At 34.0% G+C, this 16,982-nt stretch overlaps 2 protein-coding genes and 1 long non-coding RNA gene across 4 annotated transcripts; 2 read left to right on the forward strand and 1 right to left on the reverse strand.

Moving 5' to 3' along the window:
- Positions 1 to 1,870: 1,870 nt before the first annotated feature.
- LOC126694055 (uncharacterized) lies at positions 1,871 to 4,677 on the forward strand. Its single transcript, XR_007645594.1, has 3 exons — positions 1,871 to 2,024; positions 3,268 to 3,310; positions 4,478 to 4,677. It is a non-coding gene; the product is annotated as an uncharacterized LOC126694055 (long non-coding RNA).
- Positions 4,678 to 6,328: 1,651 nt separating this feature from the next.
- LOC126697201 (uncharacterized) lies at positions 6,329 to 9,567 on the forward strand. Its single transcript, XM_050394086.1, has 2 exons — positions 6,329 to 6,516; positions 8,602 to 9,567. The coding sequence occupies exon 2, from the start codon at positions 8,603 to 8,605 to the stop codon at positions 9,425 to 9,427; it is 825 nt and encodes a 274-aa protein (XP_050250043.1). The 5' UTR covers positions 6,329 to 6,516; position 8,602; the 3' UTR covers positions 9,428 to 9,567.
- A 966-nt stretch (positions 9,568 to 10,533) lies between these two features.
- LOC126697200 (protein FLOWERING LOCUS D) lies at positions 10,534 to 16,388 on the reverse strand. 2 transcript variants are annotated; one of them, XR_007646163.1, is made up of 7 exons: positions 14,307 to 16,388; positions 12,917 to 13,678; positions 12,780 to 12,825; positions 12,534 to 12,676; positions 11,793 to 11,838; positions 11,042 to 11,122; positions 10,534 to 10,954 (listed from the first exon to the last, which is right to left on the reverse strand). XR_007646163.1 is itself a non-coding variant. In XM_050394085.1 (6 exons), exons 1-5 carry the CDS (start codon positions 16,129 to 16,131, stop codon positions 11,807 to 11,809), a joined length of 2,808 nt encoding a protein of 935 aa, XP_050250042.1. In that variant the 5' UTR covers positions 16,132 to 16,388; the 3' UTR covers positions 10,534 to 11,122; positions 11,793 to 11,806. The 2 variants fall into 2 exon arrangements, 1 of the variants encoding a protein (XP_050250042.1); XM_050394085.1 differs by having other exon boundaries at positions 10,534 to 11,122.
- Positions 16,389 to 16,982: the final 594 nt, after the last annotated feature.

Here is a 16,982-nt window from a genome sequence, read left to right on the forward strand (position 1 = left end):
TTCCACCAGTTCCTTATCTTATGAATTAATATCTTGATTAAACTAAAGAATTGTATTTCTCAAAGTCCATTTAGGTTAATTAATTGAAAACGTATGTTTTGAAAACATGACTTTTAAAATGAAATTGAGCATTTGGTAAAAATTAGGGATGACAAAATGCCTTGACATGCCCTACTTAGGGTCTATTTGGGATCTACTTATTTTGTTGAAACTGAAAATTTTTTACTGAAAATACTGTAGATAAAAGTAAAAGTTAGTTGAAATAGTATATTGGGACTCATGAATAATACTAAAAAGTGCAGTGGAGCCCATGAATAGTAACAAAAATAAGCTAAATAGTAAAATAAGTTGAAAATAATAATTTTTGCCAAACACGCACTTACTCTACCACACAGAAGTGTGTATATAGAATTTAACCTCTTTTTTTTTTTTTTTACATATCATATTTATGATAATTTTATATATATATATATATATATAAATTTCCTATTAACATTTCCAAAACAAGTCTCTATTTTTATTGTTACTCCACAAAACAAAACAACTCTCTCTGTACTCTCAATCCCCCAATTAGGAATCCCTATCGGTATATAGATAAGAATTGTTGTGATATTGCATTTAGTTAGTTGGTTAGTTAGTTATAATTCCAAACATGTTAACAACATTTAACATAGGTTGAAATTATTAATACACATGAGAAATAATATGACCATTAGGATAAGCCATGTGGACCAATAGAATAGTTTTATGGTTCTATAAATACCTACTTGTAATCACATTTCCATCACTAAAGAATAAACCAATTTTTTAGTGCATTAGTGCATCTTTATCTCTTTTAATCTCTCTCTTTCTCTATGGAGAGTGACTACCTCGAATTAAATCAATTTTCCTACAATTCTCATCAATTTCCCTACAATTCATACTCATCCCCATTAGGAATCTCTAGGTTCCTAACACCCCCTTTCATTTCTCTCACTCATCTCTGTCATTAGTACCATAGCCACTATATTAAGGATGAAAAAAAAAAAAAAAAGTCTTTCAACCCAATCTACCATGCTTTGTTGTCATCAATAGATAAAATACGTGAAAGTGTATTATTGAGGTGCAAAAAAAGTAATTTTGCTTAAAAACCAAGCAATTTGTTTTTCCCCAAAGCACCTTATGAACAGCAATTTCAAAACTTTCTTTGCCTTATTTTAAAACATGCATTTTTTTTCTTAAAAATACAAAGTTCTACGCTAATTTGTGTGCGCTACTAATTAAAATTGCATGTTTTCCTTTAAAAATCCCAAATGGATAAGAAACTATTATGATCAGACCCAAGTAGATATTCAAAACTACCTGCCCTCCTTATTATTTTTTTATTAATAAATGACCAAATTTTCTCTTAATTTATAAAATGTTTATTTCCTTATAATTGTTGACTTTGCGGCACCTATGTGAATTGAATTGATGTTTCTCTTAATTTATAAAATGTTTATTTCCTTATAATTGTTGACTTTGCGGCACCTATGTGAATTGAATTGATGTGTAAATAATATCAATCTCACTATTGCTATGCTTAATAAATATTCTTTTCATTTAAAATTTAACTAAATCAATAGTTGAAATTAACTTGATTTAAAAATTTTACACTTTTCTTGTTAATCTTTTAACTTGTGCACCAATAACGACACCTTTTATTATCTATATAACATATATATATATATATATATATAAAACCAAACCTTTGAAACTCCCACAATTTTCCACATCAGCATTTATTTATTTATTTATTTTTCTATTTTTTAAATTTCGATTTTTTTCCCCAATCTTTTATGCGACTCGCTCTCTCCAACCTATACGCATTGACGCATTCTTAAAACCCAAAACCCTAACCTTTGAGCTCTCTCTCTCTCTCCGCTTTGTCTCTTTATTCCTCAAACCTCTCCCTTACAAGCCATCCCCAATCGCTCATTTGCTTTGTTTAAAGCTTTATCTTAGCTTGCTTTGCTCGCTCTTCGCCGATTTCGGCGTATTTTCAGGTAATCTATACGATTTCACATCAGATCTAAAATTTTATGGTTTTTTTTATTAAAAAATATACAAATTGCATCAAATGGTTGAATTAGAACTTTGTTTCAGAAAATTAGGGTTCGTTTTCTTCTTCTTCTTCTTCTTTTTGAGATTTTCGATCAAAATTGCATAAAGTTGATTTTTTTTCTTTATCAAACCTAGGGTTTGATTCGATTAATTAGCAATCGATTAATGCTGAGTACTTCGACTTTTGTGTGTGTGTGTGTGTTCAAATTTGTAAAACTATTTGTTGATTTGAGTAAAATCTCTATGGATTTTCAGTGGACTAGAAATTTAAATTGGGTTTTGTAAATTTTGTTTGGTTACTATTCAGCTTGATTCTGATTTGATAATTTTTTTTGTTGTTGGATTTTTTCGATGAACCGTTTGGTCTTCACTACTCATTTGATCTGTTGAATTGATTTTGCTTTTGAGTCCGTTTGATCTGTATGTATATTTGTGTTATGTTTGTGTGTATATGTGTACATACTATGTATGTATTTAAGCTTAGCTGAAATTAATGCTATGTGTTTCATATTGTTCTGTCAGTTTTGTATTCTGTGACTATGTTTCTGTGTTTGTGTGGTTGGCTTCAATGTTTTGCTTAATGAAATGATTTGGGACATGATATTTTCTGAACTCTATTTTTAGTTTTTAACTGCCTTGATTTAAAGCTTTGAGAACTTCTGATTTGTTCACTTGATTGTGGTTTACTTTTATGCCAAAATGAGTTGTGCTTAGAAAAGATGTATTTTCTTTTGGGGAAAACAAAGATTCTAATGTAAAGTTCACATTGTTTGTAAATCTCTGTAAGCTGAAATTTTTATTTTAGTCTACCACCAAGAGTATTTTAGTTTTTTTTTTTGGATTGATTGTCTTTGATTTAAGTATTTGGGTTATTGGTTTTGATTAAGGTTGAATGATGAAGAAAAATGAAAAGAATTGTACAATTGAAGACACCTACAACCCTACATAGAGATGAAGCAAAGAATGAGTTTTTCAGTATTGGTTTCTTTTGGATTGTATGTAGCAGTTGAAATTTCAGATACAATAGGTTTGGATAGATTGGTGGTTGATTAGATTTTAAATTTCGTGTTGTTGATGAATTTGGGATGCCCAGATTTATTTTTAATTTTTATGGATGACCAAGTTTGTGATTTTTTTGGTATAAATAGTTATGTGGTTTGGTATTTGCTGTTTCATATTTTGCAGCAAAGTGAAAAGAAGTCGAGTTAATGCTTCTATGTCACATAAGGTTTTGAACATTGGAAGTTTTAATTTTGTTGTTTGTTGCCTTTTCATAATTTATTATACATTAGTATTGCATAAATTGTACAAGCATAAATTGTTTTATTTTTTTTGTTTGTAATCTTTACATCTATGAAGTCAGCTTGCAATTACAATTAAGGCTTGGTTGATTTGTTGAGTTACTAATGGTTGCTCTATTATTTTAGGTGTTGAATTTTTTTTATGCATGTTAAGGTTGTTCCATTTTGTTAGAAATTACCAGCCAAGAGGCTTTAGGCTTTGCTTGAGGACTTGTGTTTTTATACCATAAAATTGTTTATTTCCCTGCCTTTTGTATTGATAAGTAACAATTGTTTAATAAATGTGTGGCCTTTCAAAAAGCCACACATTGCGTTATCTCACTCTCTCTTGCTTTTATTTATTTATTTATATTTTATATTTATTTAGAATTTGATAGTTATACTCTCGCATTATTTTAAGTCAACTTCATGGTTTGTGTCTTGGTTTTAGTTGTCATAGGAATTGCCAACACACTGAAACACCACCCGTGCTCTCATCCTACATTAAAACAAAAAAATGCTATTGACTGTTAACTAACCAAGCATGGCAGGTGTCCAAGAAAATAATATAGTAACATTATCCCATTGCTTTCAATTTATTTCTCCTTCCCCCAATCCCACACAAGTACTTTGACATATGTTATCAAACAAGTCCACACATTCCACCACAATGACTCACTAAATGCATTGTATGTAATTGTGGTAGATTTGGTTTTGAATTAGAATTGGTTTTTATAGCAGTTGAAACCCTAATTTGGGTCCCTTTCCTATATACAACCCTCTATATACATCCACTGGTAAGGTTTTTGTTTTTCCTTTTTAAAAATTGGATTTTAAATATGACTTAGGTTTTGATATTGTGGTGGATTGGTTTTGATTTAGGAAATTGGGTTAGTCTATGGTCAACATAAAAGGGGTTGCCTAAGAGATCATTTGGGAAGAACATGCACTTGGCATTAATTTGTAAAGTGTTTATTTATTTATTTATTTATTTTTATGTGGGTTTGTGGACTACTATCAGTGAGTATTAACCTCTTATATTATATATGTATACATGTTATTTTCAGATCTTTAGAAAGTAATATTAAGAGAAATACCATATGAATACAGGTGAGAGTGAGACATTTTTGCAAAAAGCCATTCAAGAGCAAGGTCGAGGTAGGGTGTTGGACACGATACAAGAGATTCAAGAGAGACATGATGCTGTGAAAGATATAGAGAAAAATCTCAAAGAGTTACACCAAGTGTTCTTGGACATGGTCGTGTTGGTCCAAGCTCAAGGCAAGCAATTGGACAACATTGGGACCCACGTGAACAAGGCTTTAGTTTTCAACATTATTTTGTAAAAAATAAAAATTTCCTTTCTTTCTTTTTCAATGTCTCTCCCCCCCCCCCCCCCCCCTCTTTCCTTTTTAGCTTTTTCTTGGTGGGCAAATCAGCCTTTCCCTGATTCTCTTAGCTTTTTCTTTTAATGTGAGGTTGATTAACTAAATATTTATTTAACTAGTTTTTTCTTTTAATCTAAGGTAGATTAATTAAATATTTATTTAACTATCCCATGCATCGCACGGTTTAGCGACTAGTAATTTAAATAAAGATGAAAATGAAAGCAATTTTAATAGCAATAATTGAGGAATCAAATTAAACATTATCTTATTCAAAATAAATAAATAAACATTAGCTAATAATTAAAGAACTAAAGACTAAATTAAAGCACATTTGGTATGTTGTAATAAATCTTGCAATGAAATGGTTATTCATGTGTAATAACTACTAAATTATTTGGTTGCAATAATATTATAATGAATAATTATTCCTTAAATTGAGAAATAACTCTTCCTTTCTTTTCTTTTCTTTTCTTTTTTTAATTCAATAGTTACAACATGAAATGAGAGATTTGAACTCTATATGTTACTTATGGATTATATCAAGAGATACTAACAAGTTGAGTTATAAGGCTCTTGCTAACTATTCCTTTTGTAAGATTGAAATCAGATGCAATAAGATATTTCACCTGATGCAATAGCTCTTAATGAATGATATTGAGAGTTGAAAAAAACAATATTTTTCAATGTCATCCATTGAATAAATGAAGTGAGAAAAAGCAAAAGAATGAAAATTAAAAAGTAAAAGTGGTTAAAAAAAAAAATTGTGAGCAGGGAGGGGGTAAATGCACCAAGTGCAATGCTCTAGGTACCCAATCCTAATCTCATTTCTTAAATTGATGTAATAGTTATTCCTTAATATATGTAATATCTTTTTAAATTAATAATTTAAAATATTTTTAAGAAATATAAACTTTTCATATGCATTATTTTTCGCAAACTTTCCATACATAATAACCAAACTTAAAAATATGAATGATTATTTCATTACAAAATCTTTAATTATTAGTAATAAATATTAATATTCCTAACATAATCTCTATTTAGTAATATAAAACATGCCCTTAAAATTTGAGGTAATTTTGATTCTTTTTCTTCTAAAATTTTAAAAACTGAATTCATACCCCTAACATTTGGTATTGTTTGCATTTAAGTCTTGTTGTCAATGCATCATGATGAAGAATCCATTAAGTGCTAACTAAGCTCAAAAATGATGTTTTTCATTAAAAAGTATGTTGTTTTGAACCCTATTAAAGGGTTGATAGATATTATTTTGAAAATTTTGTAATTTATATCTTTAAAATTTTGGGTAATTTTTTGTCATTTACTTATTAAATTTTTAGATTTATAAAACTGCATCGTTTCAAATTGAGATGACACTTGATGGACACCTCATTACAACACATGGATGGAAGGGCTTAAAACCAAATCATGCGTAATTTGAAGGGACAAAATTAAAATTTTCCAAATTTTAAGAGTGTATATTGTAATTTAATTTAATTTTCAAAAGATAGATTGCAATTTAAACTGTTTTTATCTTTATCCTTTTGAAAAGGAACCTTGAAATTGTCTTTATATGACGGTAGTTGAGCTTGATGTAATTGCTTGTCAGAAAGACACAGGGACACAGAAATTTGGATATATACGAGAAAGAACAACGAAGCTTCTCCAAATTGCAAGCCTGCTTGGCCTTCGGGAAAGCTCAAGAAAAAGTGTCATAGACGATCAAATACTTGACGATTCTTCTGCAGTGCCTTCTAGGGTTTCCTGTAAGTCAATATTTCCCTCTCTTTCGCATTGCCGTTCAAAAAAAAAAAATTTTTTTTTGCTCTAAAATGTCTCGGCTTTTAGATGAATCAACCAAAAAAAAGAATTTTGAGAACTGAGTTTTTAGTATTATGTGAAATCTTCATGTGGGTATTGATTTAAATGCATAATCTTAATGGTTAGAGTTATAGGCGGTTTTGTCTTTTTATTTTAATGGAAAATGCTTCAAGCAAAAGATTTTGTTATGTTGAACTTTTTAACTTATAAGCATAGTATATTTTCCTTGAATGTTTTGGCAATATATTTTTTGAGATGAGTGGAGTATTTGTAGGAAAGAGATGCGCTCAAGCTGTTTGATGTTTGAAGGGTAAGAAGATTGGCATGGTAGATGACCACATTGGATCAAATTGTTGACACTATTGATATTTGAGAATTTCCGGTCTTTAATTTGTGTTGATGGTTGTGGGAAACACAAATTTAAACGATTAATTCAAAAGAAAAAGAAAAGGAAAATTTGTAAGGATTGAATTAAGGTATAGTTCCTTAGGTGTTGTACCTTAGGTTCTCCAATTGAATTCAATGTGTGGTTGCACAGAACTAGACCTTTCTTCTTCTTCTTTTGTTGGTAAGTTACACAAGGTGAGTCTTAAACCCACAACCCCATTCTCCACCTTGTTCTTACAAGAGGAGGAAATGCCATGTTAGCTAGATCATTGGTGGGATTCAAAACTATATCTACAATGCTAAGATCTAAAATGTGTATGAGAGGGGAAAAAAGGGTCTTCCTAGTCTAGCTGCATGTCTTGTTCTTATTAGGAGGTCTTTCATATTATGAGATTTTTATTTTTTGGAAATTTTCACACATAATAGTGGGGAAAAAAATTAATTTTCCTTAAATTGAATTGATGTGCCACCCTTGAGCATAGGTTTATCATAATTTTAACAAGCATGCATTATATGTTTACAGTTCCAATCAACTTTGAAGCATTCAATGATTCCAAATCAGGACCTTTCTATAAACCAAATGCAAAGAAAATGAAGATGTTTCTACTTATCAGTTATCAAAAAGAAATAAAGACATTTTCCAAACTTGAAGTTCCAGCCTCAAATTCTCAATGGTGCCAAAACTAACTAAAAAGTGTTAAAGCATCTTTTTTGTTGGTAGTTAGTGCTAGCATGGCTACTTAGCAGTTAGCACCCATAAGATGGGACATGTGACCCACTTAGTTTGATGAGGTTAATAGATGTGCAATATATTTCAGCCTACATAGTTGAAATGATCATGTATAAGCTTACACTCTTCTAGTGATCATGTATAGGCTTGCTCTCTTCCTGAAATTTCAATGTGAAAGTGGTAATATATGTGTATACAATGATCATATCTCTAGGCTATTAGATGGTGAATGAGCTCTATATGAAATAAGGCTACTTAAAACCTAGGGACAGGAGTGTAACGAGTCCCCATCCAAATTGGGGGCCATATTGTCATGCTACTCGGATTCATGATAATGCCTCTAAATAACACCAGTTAATGCTTCCAGATGCAGAATTGTTTCTTTAAAGTAAAACTCAAATGTTCAAACAAAGCCACATTTCTTCTTTATAATTTAAAGTTTGGATCAAGTATTTGTAGCCTACATTTGGTGAAACATGTAAGCACCCTGAAACAGTCACCTTTCATCATATTGGATATGATTACAAGTTCTTTGCAAGTAAATTTTATACTTGACATATTTATCAAAAAAATAAAATTTATGCTTTGCATGGGCTAATTAATTTTGTTGTAGACTTCATTGACTCCCTTTCTTGTTGATCATAATTTTTCAATCTTGTAAATGTTTACAAGAGCTTTCTGTACATCCTGTGTACATGAGGTATCTCCTCTATTTTAATAAAGTTCTATTACTGATTAATAATATATTATATAAAATTTTTCCCCTAATAATCAGTAAGATTGATAAAGCTACTAAATTAATATCAATTCTTATTGTTCTTTTCATTTCAATCTCTTGTTTTCTCTCCTTAAGATGCATTTGCTTTGTAATTTTTGACAAAGCAAGTGATGAACTGACATTTGCCTTTGAAAGGATGCATGGGTTCTCTACTGTTGATGGCTTCATGGAGATAACTGAATGCTTAGCAGACATGATTAAATATGTGGCAAATGAACCCTCAGTAGGGCTTTTCTATGTCCAGCATCATACTCAAAATGCAGTGCCCAATGTCATTTCTCTCAAGAATAATGTTGTGGAGAAGTCTCGAGAAACAACTTTGCACACTGAAGATTCAGAGGATTCTATAACCATGGTCAGGTCAATGAAAGAATGTGGATTCCCCATTGCTGATGAGATGATAAGAGACATCAAGAAATCTCTAGTGACCATGTCTACAAAACAACCAAGAAGAGGGTTAATCCAGAACCCAACTTCAGGTTTTCAGATGGGAAGAGCTAGCTCTTGGGGACCAGCCACTTGGGGCCGTGGTGCAGTTTTTGACCAAGAGGAGAACAGAAGAAGAGGTAATTATTTGTCATCCGTACTTAAGTCAGCAAAACAAAAGGCCAGCAATTTCAAGTGGCCACAGCTTGATCCCAAAGAATCGACACAAACCAAGGATGAGAAGCTACTTTTGTTCCCTACTCCATCAGTGTCAGTAACATCAGCTAGCACTAGCTCATCTTTGCCAGATGTGGAAGCAGATGAACTACCCTTGTCAAGTCAAATTGAAGATGATCCACTGCAAGAAGAAGAACAGAATGATGTCAGCTTACCGAGTAAAAATTTAGTATTAGTTTCAGAAAACTTTGATGATTTCAAAGCTGATAAAGAAGCCAAACTGGAGGAATGGTTGGGGGTGACTGACAACCTGCATAATCATAGAGACGCAAGTGATGCCGAAAGGGCTTTTACATGACAATACTCAGCTTCTGAAAAAGCTTTACCTGTAAATACTGTTGTTTATTATATAATTATCTTTGGATAATGATTATATACAAGATATTTGTGGTGCTATGAGATTCATTTTTGTGGTAAGAATAAAAATTTGTTCTCATATTTTCGTGCTGGTTCTATTACACCTTGCTATGAAATGGTGATCTCCACAAGTGTACTATTGAATGACAATGTGTATTGTCAATACCAGGAATCTGCAATCACTGCTTGGAAAAAAGAATCGGGAATCTTCTTGTCATGAACACAAAATTGTGCATACATGTATTTGATGCTTCTGCCCCTACCAACTAGTTTCAGTACTTGTGCTGCTTTACCAAAAAAAAAAAAAAAAGTTTCCAGCACTGTACTTGTTATGTGAAGTAATGCTGAATGATGAGATAATAGCTATAGTACATGCATTCCGCAACATCAATTGTTTGGAGATGTTGAGTTTGGACAATCTGCTTGGCAGACTATATGACATTTTGGTCATGGCTCTTTTATTTTAAGTAAATAGATGTTTGGTTGGCTTCACCAACCCAAAAGGAAAAAGGAAAAAGAAAAGAAGATAGATGTTTGGCTTAGGCGTCCATTTGATTCCTAGTGTCCAAAATTTTGAAACTTTTTGAAACTTCTTAGCAGTCAGTCGATATATGTTTATTCACTGATAAGATTTTGCAACCTTCTAACTTTTTATCACACCAGAAATGTTCATCTTTTAATATCCCTAAAAGATAATCTGCATCAACCCACGTTTCTGATGCACACTCATTCCAATATTGAGCTCTTTTTATAACATTTGGCTTATAGATTTCCTGTGGATCTTAAATTGATGAGAGTCGAGAGACATGGCCAAAATTGAAAGCAAATGAAGCATTAAAAGCATCTGTGGTGCACACTTACTTAATTAGACCTCAAATCAAGTAAATCAGGATATTGCAAAAGACAAATCCATCCAAATCATGCCAAGAATTGTAGATGGCAGGAGCAGTTGGATTGGAGACCCACACCTTTACCCTGGCTCTTAATTGACAAAGCTAACCAAATTTAGTCAAATGACTTGAATCATTATTCACCGTGAAAAAGAAATTGGAAAAAAAACTATATTATATATTCAATTGCGATCTCGCAATTATATAGATTTTTCTTTTTCTTTTTTTGTTAATTGTAAGGTGAGAATATTGACAATTTTTTGAAGATTTAATTTGCTATTCACAAAATATTGAGTCTCATAGTAGAGGCTCAGTGATAGGCAGGACTCTTCTATCCACCCCACAAATCAGTTTGGCAGCAAACAAGCTTAACCAATTGAGAGTTCTGGGGCAGCCTCGTTCTCATGAGTTCACCAGTGGCCTAGCCAAACAGTGGTATTGATCAACAAGCACTCCATCAATTCAGGCATCTTGATGATGCGCAGACTGGCCAAATCCAAGCTCCAGCTCAATGTTCACTTTGAAATTGCATTTGTCACCTACCAGCAGAGAAGCCAACCAACAGCAGAGTTGTCCTTCTGCAAGTGGCATAGACATCTTCAAACAGCTGACAATAGCACTCGTAGTGATCCAGGCAAAGATCATGAGTAAATACAGCTACTTACAAGGCTAGGAACAGAAACTTGGTCATTGCTGATAGCTTGCAAAGCGGCCCTTTTGATAGATTCAGAGGTGAAGAGCAAATCCTTCCATTAATGACAAAACATTCACAGGAAAAAAGGTTAGTTCTCAATCATACAAGAGCAGAGAGCTCAAATCTACATATAACCAAGTACATAATGCTCCTCCATGCTAAGGTGATGTATCGGCGTGTCGTAAGCAAAAGAAAAAAAAAATTACGTGGAACACCCAACCACACAACCCACACCATTAAATTGATCTTGAAAAGATTATTTTCACATAATGCACGTCCCTTACTTGATTTTCAACCACACAAAAACCTGCTAAATAACTGCTATAGCCACCATTCAGATCCTGGTCCCTAGTATTTGATAATGCAACTTCTTTACTTTTTTTTGGTTCTTAACGCAACTTCTTTACTAATAAAATGTTTTCAACTGAAATACGAGACATATTACACGATTACATTGACCCTCACAAAAACAGTATAGAATGGCATACTTCGGTCAGATCCTCAAACAGAAGACAATGCCGCATCAGGTTAGATTAAAATGGAAATCAATCTGTGCAAGAATGCATATTTGACTACCTAGGCCCTCCAAAGATAACATCTAGAAAAGAAAAGCAGGTTAGGGATGCAACAAATAATTTTCCACCAATACAAAGCAAAATTTTGAACCACTACATATAATGACTAACATTCATAAAAAATCAACATAGTTCATGACATCTCACCTCTCAAGGTCTACTCATTGCTTCAACAGGTCACCTTGATTTTGCCCTAATGAAATATGAAAAGTCATATTAGATTTTCCATTGGAAAAACTTCATCTTAATTATCTTAATTATTTACCCAAAAACAAAATTCCTGAACAGGCACATTCAATTATTTAAGAAAACACATTCTGTTTTGTTGCCAAGGTTTTTACTTGGAATAGTGTCTCCTCTGAAATGGACGGATTATAAAGCCATTGGCAAAATGGATGACATACACTCGTAATCACAATGTACTATGGAAGAAAAATTTATCGTACTTTAATTTTACGGATGGCCCCTTCAAAAGGGCAGGGACCACCACACAGTAATCACAGGAGATAGATAGAGACAGAGAAACTAAATGCTTAAGAAAAAGGGAAAATAAAGAGTGAAAACTTAGTTTGATCAGTGTGTCCTCTATAATGTAATGAAAATGAAGTCACCACCACAGTGGATGATATACATGTTATGAAATAGTAGATTACCTGAACAAACACACACACACACAAAGAAAGGGAGAGAACTAAATACTCTTTTTGTATAAGTAGATAATAATCTTAAGGTTTAAAAAGAAAAGGAAAAATTAAGATTTATTTTCATGATGGTGTAAAACATACGGGGAAAACTCTGATTCCACTGGGTATTGCAATGAACCACAATTCATAAAGCAACTAAAGTATATTTAGAAAAGAAAAAGTACCAAAAGACACCAATTTGTACCTGAACCAAGTGTGTCAAGAAGTAATTGATCTGTGGTCCCTATTTCCTCTGACATCTTAGTTTCCTCTGACACTTTACCATTTACTACATTTGAATTAGCAGCAGCTGCCAGTACATTGCTATTACGCACTATTTTAGCCTTTCTGGGAAAATAAATAAGGATAAAATGTTACTTTCACATCAATTAGTATAAAAATATTTGAGATGTTCCAGAAATTAAAAGTTTGCAAGATCTTCAGCTCATACCTCACCACTTTTCGCTTCAAAATGCCTGTTTTCAGCTTCAATGTCCCTTTTTCCAAAACCATGAAATAAATACTTTAAGTTCTAAAACAGCTAAATAAAGCAGTGTAGATTACAAAAGCTAATATCTAACTGCACACCTGATTTGAGAGCCAAAGCAGTTGAAGCAGGTTTGCGATTGCCCCTCTCAGCCTTAATGGAAGCAATAACAGAATCAGCAGTAGACCCCAGACCTTTTCTTCCCACCAGCTTCACTCCCAACTTTTCACAAAGGTAATTCAACCTCATTTCATCACCCCCTCTAACCTCTCTTAGATCCAGTGCCTGTTGCCTAGATAATAAAGTGTAAACCTGAAACTGTTGCTGCTGATTAAAATGTGACTGAAGCTGCTGAAAAAGTAACTTATTTGAATGTTGTTGATCTTGTTTTGAACCTTCATGACTCTTTTTTCGAGGCTCACTAAATGTCACCCTCAAAATTGCTGATGACTTCGGATCAGCATTCTTCCGAGCAAAAATAACAGAAAAGCTCCCAAATTCTAGATCAGGCTCCCTAAATAAATCTGCAAGAAGGGAAGCACAAGAATGGGCATTCTTCGATGGGCTCCTGTCAACCTTTGTTCTCAAGGCCCGAGCATTAGAATAGTTAGCCATATTTGCAGCTTCTCTTAATCCACTAAGAAAAGCCCCATGCATAGTTGCAGGGTATCGCCTAGTGGTGGCCTCCCCTGCAAAGAAGAGCCTTCCATCTCCCACACTTTCTGCTAAAATATCATAATCATCTCCTGATGCCCCAACTGCAACATTAGAATAAGAACCTAGACTGAAGGGATCACCACCCCATCTGGTACAAACTGTTTGGATAGGCTCCGGGACATTGATTCCTTGGGGTTCATAGATACCTGCATGCATTTGTGCCCAATTTTGAACAATATTTCTTTTGAAAATTCATGAGCAGTATAGGAAAAGCTCCCCAAAAGAAAGTATTCTTATTGAAATATACTTTTTTGTAGTACAGGGAAAAAAAAATGTTGTTGTCATCAGTTCCTTATGAATGACCATGGCAAAGTACATATCATCACAGAGAAACTGTTCAAATGATTGTTGGGGGGGGGGGGGGGGGGGGGGGGGGAATTAGTGACAAAGTAGTGTCTTTTTTTATTGTAATTTTGATATTTCAGAAAATAGGATAATGGAGGGATAAATTTTAGGCTAAAATACTGTTTCCATCCCTAAAGTTTGCATGAATTTCATTTTTTGTCCATAATTTTTTTAAAAGCCTTTTTCAGTTGCTTAGAGGCAAAAATAGGATGAAAAATGAACTTATTTGAAATAGTTTAGAGATTTAAAAAAAAAAAAAGCTCTTTCTAAAAAAATTTAAAAAAAAAAAAATTAGGACAGAAACTATAACATTTTCAAATGGTTTATAGACAAAAAATGAACTTTTTTTAAGTTTAGTAACAAAAAATGAAAATTTTAAAGTTTAGGGACAAATAAGATAGTTTAAACACAGAAAAATGAATAGATTACCTTTGAGAATTTGGATAACACGGGTCACTGCATCCGTTGGGGGCATGCTCTCAAACTTGTGAGCAGCTTCTCCAGCTACCAAAGCAATCAAGAGAGGACCACCAGCAACTGTTCCATAGCTGTAAAAGAGAAAGAACTCCCCTCTACGGCTCGGTTCATCACAAAGATGCCCAAAGGTATCAAGATCTGTGCCCCAGAATACATGAGGAAACAGCATAGCAACCTTATTCAATAACCCAAATCCTAACCTCTTTATGCCATCAAGCTTTCTCTGAGGCAACTCTGGAATAAACTTTATGGATCCACTCTTTAGAACCCCAAGTGGAACTGTGCACAGTGCCATGTCAGCCTCAAAGACCTGACTCCCTGCAATAACCTGCACACCATCACTACCATACCTAATGGTGTGTACAGTTTTCTCGTATGAAATCGGCACATTCTCAGCCAAAGCCTGAACCAGCCTTCCATTCCCTCCAGGCAAGAAGCAATGGTCCCCTCCCATATCATACGGGTCGTCTTGGTCCCAAAATGCAAGAGAAAGCTTTGAAAGCAATTCAGCATTCGCATATTCCAAATTTGCAAGATGCCAATTAAACAAGTTCATCTCCTCCGCATTCACTGCATCCCCATACACCTGCCGGAATGTTTCCAATGCTGCACCAAGAGAGACATCCACTGAGACCTCCCCCATTAACTGCCTAAGCTTACTTGCCTTGTCCAAAAGACGGTTAAAAGCAGTTTCCACCTTCATATCCATATCATGGTCAACCGGACTACCATCCAAACTATAAAGGGGGCACTTATCTCTCACTTTATGAAGCTGATAACCCAACTGTCGGGCCATAATACCAAGTGGATTCCCTAAAGTACCCGTCAGAACACTACCCCCTAAATCTGCTGCTGCACACACCCTATTCCCTCCCTCCATTTTCTTCGTATAGACTCGTCCACCTGCTCGCTTCCTACCTTCCAAAACGGTCACCTTATACCCAAATCTCATTAATTGCCTTGCTGCAGCCAGCCCCGCAAGCCCAGCACCAATCACAATCACATTTGCCTTACTAGGTTCAGCTGGACTCTTCTCCTTGATTGCCGGTGCAACCCCAAAATTAATATACCCGTGTGAAACCAAATAATTATAAGCAGAATCCAAAAGGGTATGGCCATGTTTAGGTATCTCGTCAATAAACATCTCTTTAGTGATCCAATTCGACACATTCTCGCGCCATTTCGCAATAATGTGGTTCCGAATAAGAATGTAGTTGACCTGTTCTATCCCCCCAACTACAGGTACAACCCCGGCATCGATTTCCTCCTCAGTGAGGGAATCGGCAGGAAACCCAGACGAGAGCGCAATCAAGGCCTCGGCTGTGGATTCTTTATTTATCACAATAATCTCATCGGAGATATTGGGTACAGTTCGTGTTGACGAATTAGGGTTTTCTACGTTATGTCTAATTGAAATTGGAGTAATAGTAGCAGAAGAATATGAAGAAGAGGAAGGGACAAGACCGTTATTACCGTTGAGAATAACGTTGGGGAGTGGAGGAACATGAAACGACGCCGCTTTCCGCTGAGGCCGACCTCGCCTTCGCTTCTTGGGGACTGTGAACGAGAGAAGGTGATTCGTTGAAGTAGGGCTAGGGTTTTGGATATGGAATTGGGTTTCGATTGGATCATCAGGGCTTGGATTAGAATTAAGATTGGGATTATGATTATAATTGGGGCTAGGGCTAGGGTTAGGGTTTGGTGGAGGTGGAAAAGGAATGAATTGGAGAGGAGGGAATGAAGAGAATTGATCTGGGGATTGGTCTAATGGATTCATGTTTTGGGGTTTTGGAGAGAGGTAAGTGGTACAGGTAGTGATGCAGAAGAAAGAAAGCGACTGTTTGGCTCCCGAGAAAATTTGAACGGCAATGGCTTAAGTACTTGGCAACGTCAACGTTTTGATTGGTTATAGTAACGGCTATGATTATCACCATGTCAGCATCTACTTGGAGTTATGGACTACCTGGACCTCACCGCTGCGGCGGAACTCTTAGGTTGAGGAGTTAGGACTTAGGAGGACTGGCATAAGGTGTCACACTTAACACTAAAAAAATGCCCTCATATTACACGTTTCAAATTCGGGACGAGACTTTCTCAAAAAAATAAATAAATAAATAAAATCAGGACGAGAGATTTCTAATATTGTGAAAATATGTGTGGATTAAAAAATGTTATAAGAATATATATTGTAATATTTAAATACTGAAAACTGTTATTTAAACATCCTTATCAAACACACACTAAAACTTAATGTGATATTTCTCAAAAAAAAAATAAAAAAAATACACACACTAAAACTTTTAGCATGGGTGAACATTATTGTTCCAAATTTGGAAAGTTTCACAAATGGTAAGATTTTTATTGTTTTTTTTAGTCTACTCTCTTTCCTTTGACTTGCTGTTCACAAACGGTAAAATTTTTATTGTTTTGTATTGGGATGAGTTTTAAGTAAATATTATTTTAATGTGTTGTATATATTATTATAATGTATAAAATTAAAGAACAGAATATGTGATGTTAGATGTATTGTAAAATAATGTATTAAAATAATAAATAAAAAAATTTTGATGTGTTAAAATGACATACTTTTGCAACAGCTAATGCTTTTATGAATGAGGAGGCTGCCAA

The sequence above is a fragment of the Quercus robur genome, chromosome 8, assembly GCF_932294415.1.
Source record: "Quercus robur chromosome 8, dhQueRobu3.1, whole genome shotgun sequence".
Taxonomy (NCBI): Eukaryota; Viridiplantae; Streptophyta; class Magnoliopsida; order Fagales; family Fagaceae; genus Quercus; species Quercus robur.